The sequence below is a fragment of the Mirounga leonina genome, unplaced genomic scaffold (genome assembly GCF_011800145.1).
Source record: "Mirounga leonina isolate KUSES-001 unplaced genomic scaffold, KU_Mleo_1.0 Mir_418, whole genome shotgun sequence".
In the NCBI taxonomy this organism is placed as follows: Eukaryota; Metazoa; Chordata; class Mammalia; order Carnivora; family Phocidae; genus Mirounga; species Mirounga leonina.
In genome coordinates this window covers 1,137,594-1,153,368 of record NW_023270739.1, presented here as the reverse complement: position 1 = coordinate 1,153,368, position 15,775 = coordinate 1,137,594, and the positions used below count along the sequence as shown (strand labels likewise).

At 36.1% G+C, this 15,775-nt stretch overlaps 1 protein-coding gene across 1 annotated transcript in view; it reads right to left on the bottom strand.

Moving 5' to 3' along the window:
* Positions 1-15,775, bottom strand: part of SMC1B (structural maintenance of chromosomes 1B) — a 63,477-nt gene that overhangs the window by 20,311 nt on the left and 27,391 nt on the right. Inside the window, exons 12-15 of the mRNA XM_034987316.1 lie at positions 10,212-10,358; positions 6,939-7,076; positions 6,325-6,441; positions 4,820-4,926 (exon numbers count right to left, since the gene is read on the bottom strand). Of these exons, the coding sequence (XP_034843207.1) occupies positions 4,820-4,926; positions 6,325-6,441; positions 6,939-7,076; positions 10,212-10,358 (509 nt within the window). The remainder of the gene's footprint in view (positions 1-4,819; positions 4,927-6,324; positions 6,442-6,938; positions 7,077-10,211; positions 10,359-15,775) is intronic.

Sequence of the window (15,775 nt, the reverse complement as noted above, 5' to 3'; positions counted from 1 at the left end):
AAATGGAAAGACATTCCATGCTCATGGATTGGAAGAATAAATACTGTCAAGTCTATACTACCCAAAGCAATCTACAGATTTAATGCAATCCTATCAAAATTCCAATAGCATCTTCCACAGAACTAGAACAAATAATCCTAAAATTTGTATGGAACCACAAAAGACCCCTAAAAGGCAAAGCAACCTTGAAAAAGCAAAAGAAAACTGGAGGTATCACGATTCCAGATTTCAAGTTATACTACAGAGCTGTAGTAATTAAAACAGTATGGTACTGGCACAAAATAGACACACAGATCAAAAGAACAGGACAGAAAGCCCAGAAATAAACCCACAATTATATGGTCAATTAATCTTTAACAAAGAATATGCAATGGTATTGGGAAAACTGGACCACTTCGTTTATACTCTATACAAAGAAGAAACTCAAAGTGAATTAGGGACCTAAATGTGAGACCTGAAACCATAAAAATCCTAGAATAGAGCTCAGGCAGTAATGTCTCTGACACTGGTCATATCAACTTTTTTCTAGATAGGTCCCCTGAGGCAAGGGAAACAAGAGCAAAAATAAAGTATTAGGACTGCATCAAAATAAAAACCTTCTGCACAGCAAAGGAAACAATCAACAAAACTAAAAGACAACCTACTAGATGGGAGAAGATATTTGTAAATAACATATCCAGTAAAGAGTAGGATCTAAAATATATAAAGAACTTATACAACTCAACACCCCAAAATAAAATAATCCAATTAAAAATGGGCAGGGGCAGCTGGGTGGCTGTCAGTCAAGCATCAGCTCAGGTCATGATCTCAGGGTCCTGGGATTGAGCCCTGCGTCAGGCTCTGTGCTCAGCAGGGAGTCTGCTTCTCCCTTTCCCTCTGCCCTGCCCCTCCCCCCCCCGCTCATGCTCTCTCTCTCAGATAAATATATAAAAAATCTTAAAAAAATAAAATAAAAACTGGGCAGAAGACATGAACAGACATTTCTCCAAAGAAGACATACAGATGGCTAACAGACACATGAAAAAATGCTCAGCATCACTCATCATCAGGAAAATACAAATCACAGTGAGATATTACCTCACACCTGTCAGAATGGCTAAAATCAAAACACAAGAAACAAGAGGTGTTGGCGAGGATGTGGGGAAGGGGGAGCCCTCATGCACTTTTGGTGGGAATGCAAACTGGTGCAGCCACTGTGGAAAACAGTATGGAGCTTCCTCAAAAAGTTAAAAATAGAACTACCCTATAATCCAGTAATCACACTACTGGGTATTTACACAAAGAATATGAAAACATTAATTCAAAGGGATAGATGCACCCCTATGTTTACAGCAGCATTATCAACAATAGCCAAATTATGGAAGCAGCCCACATGTCCATCGATTGATGAATGGATAAAGAAGATGTGGTATATATATATACAATGGAATATTATTCAGCAACAAAAAAGAATGAAATCTTGCCATTTGCATGGATAGAGCTAGAGAGTATTATGCTAAGTGAAGTCAGTCAGAGAAAGACAAATACCATATGATTTCACTCCTCTGTGGAATTTAAGAAACAAAACAAATGAACAAAGGAAAAAAAAAAAGAGACAAACCAAAAAACAGACTCTTAACTATAGAGAACAAATAGTTATGAGAGGGGAGGTGGGTGGGGGGATGCGTGAAATAGGTAAAGGGGATTAAGAGTATAGTTATCTCGATGAGCACTGTGTAACATATGGAACTACTGAATCACTATATTGTACACCTGAAATTAATATAACACTGTATGTTAACTATATTGGAAATAAAAAGTAAAAACATAAGTAAGAATAAAAATTATATTTGATTTTTGTATCTAAATGAAAGATGTTAACTAAACTTCTGCAGTAATCATTTTACAATACACATAATTCAAATCATTATGCTGTACACCTTCACAGTGATGTATGTCAATTATACCTCAATAAAACTGAAAAAAAGAGAAGTGCCTAATACAAAATAAACCAATCATCTAGATAAGTACAGTAAAGTCTAGATCTTAAATAATCTGCAGTCATAAATGCTTTGTTTCCTATTTCTGCATGACTTTTACTGCTTTTAAATATAAAATGACTATATCTTGGGCAAAGGGACTGTCCTTTGACCTACAATACAACCTTGTCATCATCACTATTGTACCCTTCAATTCAGAATTTATAGTCATAATTCCAATGCAATTATATTCAAATAAATAATACATGGATATGGTACAAAGTTAAAAAGATGTAAGAATACAAAAAAGTAAAATATCTCTATCCCTCCCTCTCAGTCTCCTCAGAGGCAACCACTCTTAACGATCTCTGAACACATACATGTACATATATTTTTCCCCAGAATGTCGTTTGTCTTGATTTTCTTCATGGTGCTGTTGCCATGCAAAACACGTTATTTCATACATTTGCATTTTTTCTTTTCTTTTGTGGCTTCCAGGATTTATGTCATACTGAAGGACCTTCTCTGATCTGAGATTATTTTTAAAAATTCTCTTATGACTTATTCTAGTATTCTTATGCCTTCATTTTATTTATTGAAATCTTCGATTCAGCTGGCATTAATCTAAGAAATGAGACAGGGATCCAAGTAGGTTTTTTTCCAGGTTGCAAACACATGTATTCCCAACATGATTTACTGAAGAGTATATTTTTTTTCCACTGATATGAAATGCCAGCTTTATATTAAATCAAATTTCCCTTATAGATCTGAGTATATTTCTGTACTCCACTTGTGAGCAAGCACCTCAAGATTTTAATTAATCCAACTTTATACATGTTTTAAAATCTGGGACTTCTAGTCCATTCTCATTACCTTTTCCAGATTTTTCTTAGCTAGTTCTGAATGTGAACTTTAGAATCAGCTTATCTAGTTAAAAAAATCCTTGTCCATACATGTACTGAGATGATATGTAAATTAGAGATTAAATTAGGGAGAACCAACTTCTTTATAATGTTCAATCTTCCTATGAAAAAACTAGTATGCCTTTTCTTTTTATTCAAGATTATTCTCTGTCTTGTTTAAAATATTATAAAAAAATTTTTTTATTATGTAAACTCTATCCCCAATGTGGGGCTCGAACTCACAACCCCAAGATCAAGCATCGCATGCTTCACCAACTGAGCGAGCCAGGCGCCCCTGAAAGTTTCTTTATATACTTTCACATTTAGTAAGTTTATTCCTAAATACTAAGTATTTTACCTTTTTCATCTCTTAATAATTGAGATATTTTCTTCCTACAAATTATCTTCCTGGTAGTTTCTATATAGAAAGTCTAAAAATTTTTAAATTAACTTTTATATTAATTTTTAATTTAAAGTTTTCATATTAATGTTTATATCCAGCCATATTACTGAAGTCTTTTGTTTCTAACAGTTTTCTAAGAATTTCAGTTTCTAATTTGTTTTCTAGGAATTTCTAGATATATACCATATAACCCACAAATAGTGGAAGTTTTATTCCCTCCTTTGCAAATGTTTATACCTTATTTATATTTATTGTCTAACTCAATGGACTAGGATTTCCAGAAGAGCGTTAGGTAATGGTGGTGATACCAAATATTCTTCTCATTTCTAACTTTACTAGGAACACTTCTAGTGCTACTCCATGAAAACATGATGCTGACTTAGAATAAGGTGTATTTTATCTGAAACTAATGATGTACTATATGTTGACTAAATGAATTTAAATAAAAAAATTTAAAAAAAGAATAGAGTGTCTTTTCTCATGTAACAGATACTCACTCACATTTTAGGATTTTTAAATCAAGAATGGATGCTGAATTCTGTCAAGTGCCTTCTTCGTCTTATTTTTCTTCTTTGATCATTAATATGGCAAATTACAGCAATAATTCCTGATACTGAACCACCCTTTTATTTCTCGAATGAAGTCTACACTAGATAATGGTGTATTCTTTTGCTGTGTTGTTTTACTGCTTGTTTCTAGGGAACCTTATTTTATTTGGTTATTTATAGGTAAGAATGATTTAGAGTTTCTTATGGTATCTGTACATACCTTTTTTTTAAAATTTTTGCATCAATATTATTAAATATTGTGTTCATTTCACAAAAAGATGTTTCTTCCTCTTCTATACTATGAAGCAGTTTAAATATTGAACATTTGTTTAAATGTTAAATGTTGAAGTTACTTGTGCCTTTAAAGTTTACTGGGATGATTCATTTCTGAAACCACATGTGCCTGGTGAATCTGGGGAAGAGAATGCTCGGTAGTTTTTTTCCTATGGCAGCTGGCCTCCTTACATTTTTCTATCTTGGGAGCATGTTATTTCTTGAAGATTATCAATTTTATCCACATACATGGATATTTACAGAGAAATAATTAAATTATTGTCTTACTATTTTTTAAGAACTGCTATGTGTGTAGTTATGTCCCCATTCTCTTATTTTGTATATTTATGCTTTTTCTCTTTAAAAATTATGGAATAAAAGAATTGTATCTCTTTATAATGTATAATGAATATTTACTAGCTATTTCTTGATGAAATGAAATAAAGGCACAATTCCCTTAAATTAAGAAATAATAGTTACAGGGGAGCCTGAATGGCTCAGTTGGTTAACCATCCAACTCTTCTTGGTTTTGGCTCAGGTCATGATCTCGTATCATGAGATCAAGCACTGCATTGGGCTCTGCACTCAGCAGGGAGTCTGCTTGAAGATTCTCTCCCTCTGCCCTTCCCTCCCCACTCTCTCTCTAAAATGGATAAATAAATCTCTAAAAAAATGATATAACAGTTACATTTATGTATGTGTAAGTTGCTTACTAACATCTTCTAATAAAAATACCTTTTCTGATCAATTTCTTGTTGCTGTTTAACATGTTTCTTCTCAAATTCACGAATATTTTCCACACCAATTTCTTCACAGAAGTGTTGGAAAATCTCATCTTCTACCTTTTAAATTATTTCAAAACAACTGGTTTAATAATTAATTTTAAGAAAGTATACGGACAATACTTTAACCTAAATTTTTCCCACCAAGAATTTCCTATATTAGGCCAAAAACTAATCGAAAAGCATTATCATACTCTGAGGAACCAGTGTTGTTTTTTTTTTTCTTTAACTCCTCAAACTATATCCTCTGTTTTCAAATTTCTTACTCTAAAAAATAAATAAGAAAGCTCATAATTGGCCTTATTAACACTTTTGGTTTATGAAGTGTTAGAAACAAAGTTAGAACTATTTCCTTTACATTAGCCACACCATAATACAACATTCTACATAAATAAATAAAATATTCTTTAGATATGAGTGATACTATATAGACTCTCAGGCAGTAGAAGCCAAAAGGACTGGGCATAGAATTAAGACTCAGACAGATTTGGAAGAACTAGAATGAGCCAAATCCAACAAAACAACATTTAACCTCAATAGTTTTAAGGCCCTGCATTTATATACAATTTTAGGAAAAGAGAGACCTGTTTTAAACAGCAGGACATGTTAAAAACTTTCAGATTTTAGTTGAGTATAAATTAAAGATGAATGGGATATGACTGATGCAGTGGCAAGTTACAATTTACATAACTAGATAATAAAAACTATGGCAAGTTATAGTTCTATGTGTTGAGTCCCACGGTACTCTGTACAGGTCAGACAGTATTTTGACATTAAACCTTGTTCTGGGCATTGACAAACAACAGAGCACCCAGAGGATGGTTGCCAGAGCTGGTCTTAAATCCATGATTAGAGCGTCAGGGGTACTCAGCCCGGAAAAGAGCTAATTAAGGAGCAACGGAGGTGTTGTTTCAAATCCTGTGACACAAGGCAGAACTAAAGCAATGGGTGGAAGTTATTAAGTGATGGTGGGACAGACAACTTTCTGAGGATTAGAGAGGATCAACAGCAGAATGCATTAAGCCAGAAAGTTCCTGTCACGTTATAAGCAGAGGCTCGATGACCAAATCTTTGTTGCCTCAGAGCCAAGCACTGTGCCTGGTATATATAATAAATGTTCAAGAAGTAATTACTGAGGGAATGAGTAACTTTTTAAAAAGATAATCTGAAAGAAAGGTTCTTTCTGGTGTTAAGGTCAGTGGGAGAAGAAAGAAGCTGTAATTTTTACAATGGGCAAGGAGATGCTGGAGAGCAGAAGAGAGTAACTATGCACTGGTCATTATCTCTTGAGAGGGCCAACAGTAGTTCTCCAAAGACACAAACAAACTCATTTGGCAAACCAATAAAACTAAGCACTTATCAAACTGCTTTAGCATATATTCCAGAAGCCCTATATCGGGTATCTGGTCTAGAACTATATTTTACATGTCAATCAGTAACAAATACACCATTCATGACCTTATCTATCTTTTCTTGAAATTCTTCAATTCTTTGTTGCCGTTCTTTGATTCCTTCACTCAACACAGTACACTGAGACTCAATATTTAGTAGTTCACTTTGTAGCTGAGATTGTTCCTAATTACAAAAGAGAAAGATTTCTTTTTAACATAGCTATTTTACCTTTATACAGTGAAGCAAACATATGTGAAGGTATCTTTTAGAATAAAAAGGGAATCCCACGGGCACCTGGGTGGTTCAGATGGTTAAGCGTCTGCCTTCGGCTCAGGTCATGATCCCAGGGTCCTGGGACTGAGCCCCACATGGGGCTCCCTGCTCAGTGGGGAGTCTGCTTCTCCCTCTTCCTCTGCTGCTCCCCTCTGTCTCCCCTCCACTTGTGCTCTCTCTCTTTCAAATGAATAAATAAAATATTTTTTTAAAAAAAGGGGCATCCCTGAGATAAGGTAAATGGAGGCACGGCTGTATGTCAAGATTAACAACCATAAAAATAAACTAAAATATAATCTCAATCATGGGGTAAAGTGTAAAAATTACACGATGCTACATAAATGTAATTCCTGGAATTCTCTGTCCTGGTTCTCGTCTCCACCAAGTTTTCTGTAAGCCCATATTACCCGGTAAAAAGCAGCAAGGTGCTTCTTTTTAATCATCTCTAGTTCACTTTGCGAATATTTGAGTCGTGTATGAGTTCCTTGTATTAGAGTCTGTATTTGTTTCAAATCTGCTTCCTTGCGAAGTATCTTCATTAAATCCTAAAAAGGGAGAGAAACAGAACATTTTACAACAGAAAGGCACTTTCACATGTCATAAGTCACCCACACCCCGTCTTCCCCCTTCTGATAAGAGACTGGCAATTAAGTGCACAAGCCATCTGGAAGGACCACAATGCCCTATAACACCCTCAAAGACTAACACACTTCCTAGGAAGAAACAGGAGTGAAAAATGAGGAATGCGAAGTGTGTGTTCCACCCAACGCACACAAGTGACTTAAATGGGATCAGCCTTGCTTTTAGTACATTCTCTTCCTCCTTCACCCACCCCATTACTCAACCAAATTAACTCCCTAGTGTAGGTATGTTGTTCTGTATTTTTACTCGTAGTCTTTACATGAATACATGTGTACCCAGTTACTTATACTGTTTTCCATAGCTGCTATTTTATGTTCCTGATGTGTTTTTTCAATGGTGGGTCACTCAACTAACAGAAGCTTTAAAACAAATGTGGGTTTATGATTCTCACACAAAAGCTGTCTAGGGTAATTCAGTTCCTCAACAATGGCATATAACTTTTAGCTTCTTAGAACAGTGGCCTCATCCTCATGCTTGCTGTCTCTTTACAAGATGGCTGCTGCATCTCCAGGCCTCCTGACTGCATTCCAGTAAGGAAGAAGAAAATGCAGGAGATGAAACCAACACTTTCATTTATAGCTCTAAAACTGTCACATGGCCACTGGTAGCTACAATGAAACTTGGGAAATCTAGTTGTTTTGTTTTTTTATGATTCTTTAATAGAGCCCAGAAAGAAAGGAAGACGTTGTGGATAGGGACTGGGCCAGCAGACTACACCACTGCCTGCCACTGCCTAACTTTTCAAATATCCCACTTCTTTTTGGTCAATCTTTATTTATATATTTATTTTTATATATTTATTTTTAATTATATATTTTTGAAGATCTTCCATTTCTCTCAGGTTTTCAATTTTTTTATTATATAGTTATTTGCTCATAAGATTCTCTTTAAATTATTTTAATCTTTTCGTTCTCAGTCTATTTTTGCTTCTAATTTTTCCTCCCTTTATTAGAGTTGCAAAGAATTTATTATTATTAGTCTTTCAAAAGAACAGCTTTTAGATTCACTGGTCCCTTTTCTCTTTTGTTCTCTAAATTCAGCTTTAAAAATTCCATTAGGGCGCCTGGGTGGCTCAGTTGGTTAAGCGACTGGGTCCTGGGATTAAGTCCCACATCAGGCTTCACCTGCTCGGCGGGGAGCCTGCTTCTTCCTCTGCCTGCTGTTCCCCCTGCTTGTGTGCTCTCTGTCATATAAATAAAATCTTTAAAAAAAATTCCATTACGAGTTCTTGTTTATTTTGTGGTGGTTGTTCTAGTTTCTTAAAGTAATAAATGTCCCTATATCTCATCTTTCTTCTTTAAAAATGGAGGTATTTCCTCTTGATGTAGCTTATATGTGTCTCAAAGACTTCCCATTTACCACTTTTGAGACATTTTGTAATTTGCCTTTTGATTACTTCTTTGATCCCCAAACTACCTAAAAGTGCATTTCTTAATTTCTATGCAAACAAAAATTTTTTAGTCACTACTTCTAACTTCATTAAATTATAATCAAGATGACCTTTTAAAAAGCTACTGAGGTTTGCATTATGGACAAGCATGTAATTAGTTTTTTAAAGTGTTTCATGGATATTCTAAATAATATCTCACATTTACTGAGCACTTACCAGTGTTCTATCAAGTTTACATTTTTTAACCTACTTAACCCTTTCAACAGTGCTGTGAAAGATGTGCTATTGTTATCCCCACTCTCAGTTCAGGGTCCAGGAAGGAGGCTGACTACAAAGAAACCAGGGTATGATGGAAATATTCTGTGATTGTGGGGGCAATTACATGACTACATACATTTGTCCAAACTTACTGAATCACCCGCTTAAAATGGGTGGCGGTTATTGTATATAAATTATACCTCAATTAACCCAACAAAAGTCAAACAATGTATTTACAACATATATGACTAAGAACTAATTTATTCATTATACAAATAATTCTTAGAGTAGGTAATAAAATAATAAGCAACCTAATAGAAAAATGTGCATAGGAGATAAATAAGGAGTTTGAAGAAAAAATTACAAAGAACCAATAAAACAAGCAGAAAGGCTCAATCTCAGGTATAATTTAAGAAATGCATACTCAAACAATTGGGTCATATATATACATTTTTACCAACCAGATTGGCAAAGATGGAAATATCTGCTAATATTTCATGTTGCAATCCAGGGACATACACTACTACAAGTGTTCTTTTGATGGGAACTTGGCAACATCTAATAGTATAAATACACATATGCTTACAGCCAGAATTCCACATATAGGAATTCATCTTAGAGATATATTTATACAAATAAAGTTATTTTAAATAATAACAACAAACATTTATATAGTACTCACACATGCCAGGCACTGTTTTAAGTATTTTAACTGGATTATGTGATTTAATCCTTAAACTTAAAAGGACGATACTTTTATTATACCCATTCTGCAGGTGGGAAACTTAGGGTACAGAGAGGTTAAGTAACTTGTCCAAGGTCCTACTAAGTGCCTAGTAAGTGGCAGAACCAGGACTGAAACTCAGGCAGCGTGGCTACAGAATTTATACTCCTAGGTACTGGTTATTCTCCTTCTCTGAAGAATGTTTAATGATGCCTCGCTTGTAATAGCAAAACCCAAAATGTCCATTATTGGAGACTGGTTAAGTAAACACAACCTATACAATGAAATACCAGGCAGGATTCAGTAAAAATAAGTGGTTCTCTGTATGCTAAGATAAAAACATGTCCTTGTTATAATGGTAAATGTAAAAGCTTGTTGCAAACAATATTTGTAGCAAAAGCCCATCATAAAATAAACAGGAAAAATAATACATATACTTGCATATACAGAGGAAATTTCCAGAAGCTATATATCAAACTGTGTTTAGCAAATATCACTGAGATATGAGGATAGGTAAGAGAAATATTGTCTTTAACTTTATTCTATTTTGCTTTACTTGAGTTTTTTTAAACTATAGGCATGGTACTTTTATGACCACAAAAATTAATTTTAAAACACAATTATTCTACAGCTTAGTATTCCACAACTTTTACAGCATGGGCTTACCTTTAATTCCTGGATAAGCTGGGCTCTTCTGTCTCTTAAGTTCTTTATCTCCTTCTCATCCCAGTATCTAGCTTTGTATTTTAAGTCACTTGACCCTCCAGAGATCACCCCAGATTTTAAAAATAATGTTCCATCAAGAGCTACTGTCTGTAAAATTAAAAATATTTTATCCTAGAGAAATACATAAGATAAAAATAGGATATAATATGGCAATTTTTACAGCTGAGAATTTATAGATGAGAAAACCACTTACTGAAATTTAATAAAATACCTAGTTTATGAAGGGACACTAGCCAATAAACAAACCACAAATAAAACACCCTGTTTTGCTAAAGCCCAAAGCAATTCTAGACAACAAATTAGCAGCAGTTAAAAAGATCCAAAATAAATTGTATATTGGGGTGCCTGGGTGGCTGCGTCGGTTAAGCGTCTGCCTTCAGCTCAGGTCGTGATCCCAGGGTCCTGGGATCGAGTTCTGCTTTAGGCTCCCTGCTCTGTGGGGAGCCTGCTTCTCCCTCTGCCTCTCTCTCTGTCTCTCATGAGTGAATAAAGTCTTAAAAAAAAGAATCTTAAAAAAATAAATTATATATTAGCTCCAAACATATTCAATATTGAGAAGCAAACACCAAGGATATTTGTATTTAATATCAAGTAGTTTGCATTATGTAATCCTATATTTTGAAGAATTTGTTATCACATCAATGGCATACTATGAAAATAGCCTTAGCAACTTTAGGATACCAAACATAGCGCATTCTCCAAGGTGCATATGAAACCGGGACCAAGAAAAAAATTTAAATGGAGTCAAAGGTATAAAATAGCTTCAAGTTCATAGTCTTGTGATTATGCTTTATGGAATAAATGATTCTCAATGTCTTACAAATGTTTCTAATTATTTAACGAAAGCAGGAGGGGACCACCTGTGGAAGACTAAAACCAGCAATGTGAGCTTAGGGAAAAAAAGCCAACAAACAGGAGTCTCATTCATTCCTTCATTCAGACAAACTGTCCCTGAGTGCTGCTGTGTTTGAGACATTCTGTACTGACACCGGAGCGACCAAAGGGAGTGACATATGGTACTGACCCCCAGGGAATCATGCTAGTAGGGAAAGAAACATAACATTACAACAGAAAGTAAGGAGAAGCTAGAATCATACTCAGAGTAATCTGGAAGCATAAAACTGGGGGGTCCCAACCCAGACCCTCCACAGAGAGCTTCCCGAAGAGGGGAAGATTTTCATTATATCAGAGGAACTAGTTAGAAGTTAGTTATATTTAGCAGAAAACAGTTTCTTTCTCTCTCACAATTACAGAAGTATGCATTCCAGGGTTTGTATGGTGGCGCCATAGTTAACAAAACCCAGACTCCTGATACATTATTGCTCTGTCATCCTTAGTATTTGGATTACTCTTCAAGGGAGATAGCCTTTTTATTTTCTGGAAGGCCTTAGGGGCTCCCTTCCTTCCCAGCTGTTAGCCTGGCAATGAGTTTGCTCATTGGGTCTGAAATGGCTCTTTGGAAAACACTAGATCTTTACTGGATGGCAACTGCAGAGGCATGGAAAGTGAGCTCCTAATGGGAAGTTCTCTCTGGTCAGGAAGGCAGTTAGTTTCCCTGACCAGGAAGCCCACTGTTACACATTCCACTGACTCCTCCAACTTCTCCATAAAAATGTCAAGTGGTATGGAGGCAGCATCCCTCTCCTGGAACACTTTTAGCTCATGTTATTTTTGCCTGGCCAAACCATACCTCTCTTGAATGAAAGATGAAGATCCACATAGGCTCCTCTGCTTTTAAGTTCTCCATAAAGCTTACTTTACTATGTGACTATGTGTCACTAGTGATGTGTGTGTCAGTATCTCTTATATGACAATTTTCAAAGTCATTCTGTAGTCCAGGAGAATCCTACAGCACCAGCTATCATGTCTATGCTTCAAGAAAGAAAGTAAAAGGTTCTATTAAGAAACTCTCCTGGCAGGCCTACTGATGACTGCCATTTACTTCCAGCGGCCCCTCCCAGATGTTACACAGGAAGATCAGGTTTCTGTTAGCATGGATAAAAGGGAGAGGGATATCAAGCAGGCAGCTGCAGTCTCTGACACAGACAGGTAGAGACGCAGCCAGGAAAAGGACGGGGCAGAACGCTGGCAGTGGCACACAGACACCTGAACAGACAGTGCGTGTGCATGTGCCACAGGGGTGGGGTAAGGAAAGAGGGAACATAAAGAGTTTGGACTTCCTAGAAGGTAAAGTGAGAGTTAAGGAATAGCTTAGAGGGGAGGCCAGTAGGCAGGGCAGATGGTGGAGCTCTCTGTGTGCCGCCATAGGAAGAATGGGGATTGAGTACAACTGAGGACTGAGGGGGTTTTTGGAGGGCACGGAGTCGGATTAGCACTGAATGGGGTGACAGCATCAGGAGAGGGAAATGGTCAGACAGGAGTTTTAAATAGACCACTCTGGCAACTATTTGGAAAATGGACTGGTCCAAGTGAGTTAGAGGTGATGGTAAGAAATCAGCCAATAATAGCTAGGATGAAAAAAAGGAAAAAGATTTGAAAAATGTTTAGGAGGTATAATCAGAAAAGCCTGGGGATTAGAGAGGTTACAAGGAAATCCTTGAGGAAAAACCAGAACTTCATTTGGCTAGAAGAGTAGTACCAAAAATTAAATACAGGAGATCAGGATTTAGAAAGAACATAAATTTAGACATGCTGATTTTACAGTAATTGTGGGCTAATATTTTACTTATTTATTTACAAGGTCTATTTTGATTATTTTCTGAAAGAAATTAGATTCTATAAATTATAATAAAGATTATTATAATAAATATAAATATGCAATAAGATAGCTACAAATACTAGAGATAAATTATAGTAGGTGAAAAAAGAACCAAGTATAATAATCCAGATTATTATAATGAGAAATCACTAAACTCAATTAAGCAGGTAGAAAAAGAAAGATTATTCAATATATGATGTTGGGGCAGGTAATTATCCATTTGGGGGAAAGTTAATACCTACATCTAACAATATACATCAAAATAAATCCCAGATCAAAATTAAAATACAGAAGTGATACCACCAAAAAAAGTGAAGAAAAGTTAAGTAACTATATATTTGATCTCGCCATCCCGATCAAAATTCCAATGACATTTTTCAAAGTGCTGGAACAAACAATGCTAAAATTTGTATGGAATCAGAAAAGACCCCGAATCGCCAAGGAAATGTTGAAAAAGAAAAACAAAGCTGGGGGCATCACGTTGCGCGATTTCAAGCTATATTACAAAGCTGTGATCACCAAGACAGCATGGTACTGGCACAAAAACAGACACGTAAACCAATGGAACAGAATAGAGAGCCCAGATATGGACCCTCAACTCTATGGTCAACTAATCTTCGACAAACCAGGAAAAAATATGCAATGGAAGAAAGACAGTCTCTTCAATAAACGGTGCTGGGAAAATTGGACAGCTATATACAGAAGGATGAAACTCGACCATTCTCTAACACCATACACAAAGATAAACTCAAAATGGATGAAAGACCTCAATGTGAGACAGGAATCCATCAAAATCCTAGAGGAAAACATAGGCAGTAACCTCTTTGACATCGGCCACAGCAATTTCTTTCAAGATATATCTCCAAAGGCTAGTGAAACAAAAGCAAAAATGAACTTTTGGGACTTCATCAAGATAAAAACCTTCTGCACAGCAAAGGAAACAATCAACAAAACTAAAAGACAACCTACTAGATGGGAGAAGATATTTGTAAATAACATATCCAGTAAAGAGTAGGATCTAAAATATATAAAGAACTTGTACAACTCAACACCCCAAAATAAAATAATCCAATTAAAAATGGGCAGGGGCAGCTGGGTGGCTCAGTCAGTCAAGCATCAGCTCAGGTCATGATCTCAGGGTCCTGGGATTGAGCCCTGCGTCAGGCTCTGTGCTCAGCAGGGAGTCTGCTTCTCCCTTTCCCTCTGCCCTGCCCCTCCTCCCCCCATTCATGCTCTCTCAGATAAATATATAAAAAATCTTAAAAAAATAAAATAAAAACTGGGCAGAAGACATGAACAGACATTTCTCCAAAGAAGACATACAAATGGCTAATAGACACACGAAAAAATATTCATCATCATTAGCCATTCAAATCAAAAACACATTGAGATACCACCTTACACCAGTTAGAATGGCAAAAATTGACAAGGCAAGAAACAACAAATGTTGGAGAGGTTGTGGAGAAAGGGGAACCCTCTTACACTGTTGGTGGGAATGTGGAACCCTCTTACACTGTTGGTAGGAATGCAAGTTTGTATAGCCACTTTGGAAAACAGTGTGGAGGTTCCTCAAAAAATTAAAAATAGAGCTACCCTATGACCCAGCAATTGCACTACTGGGTATTTACCCCAAAGACACAGATGTAGTGAAAAGAAGGGCCATATGCACCCTGATGTTCACAGCAGCAATGTCCGCAATAGCCAAACTGTGGAAGGAGCCAAGATGCCCTTCAACAGATGAATGGATAAAGAAGATGTGGTCCATATATACAATGGAATATTACTCAGCCATCAGAAAGGACGAATACCCAATTTTTACATCAACATGGATGGGATTGGAGGAGATAATGCTAAGTGAAGTAAGTCAAGCAGAGAAAGTTAATTATCATATGGTTTCACTTATTTGTGGAACATAAGGAATAGCATGGAGGATGTTAGAAGAAGGAAGGGAAAAATGAAGGGGGGGGGACAATCGGAGGGGGAGACAAACCATGAAAGACTATGGACTCCGAGAAACAAACTGAGGGTTTTAGAGGGGAGGGTGGTGGGGGGATGGGTTAGCCTGGTGATGGGTATTTAAGAGGGCATGTACTGCATGGAGCACTCCGTGTTATACAAAAACAATGCATCATGGATGACTACATCAAAAACTAATGATGTATGGTAAATAACATAATAAAATTAAATTAAAAAACATATATTTGATCTCATACTAAAAACCCAATTTACATGTAAAAACAAAACTTACAAAAGTTAAGGGATAAAACTGATTTCTAAATATATAGCATAGACACACTAGATCCTTCTAGAGTCTGGATGTCAGATTTAGCAAACAGAAATAAGCATGCCCAGTTAAATGTGAATTTCAGATAAACAGTGAATAGTTTTTGAATATAAGTATGTCTGAATATCTTCTTTGGCAACTCTATTCTAGGAGAAAAGTTAGGGATGGTTTTCATTTTCCTTTTTGAGCTCTATTTTCCAAAATTTCTAAACTGCACATTTATTAACTTCTATTTCTGATTAAAACCAAACATAATACTGACAAAGAACCTCTAGGGGGGCTGGCTTGGAAAGAAGTGTATCAAGAACTCTGTGCTACTAAGGACCTGCCACACTGAGTGTGGGATTACAGTGCCAGCACCCTCTTCCCAGCTGCCAAACTCAGGCAAGTCAACTTTTCCTCTTTGAGCAGGGGTACAAACAATGATTTTCTGAGGTTCTTTTCACTTTATTGCTTGGTTGACTGTTGCTGTTGTTATTGCAACCATTTATATCACATGCA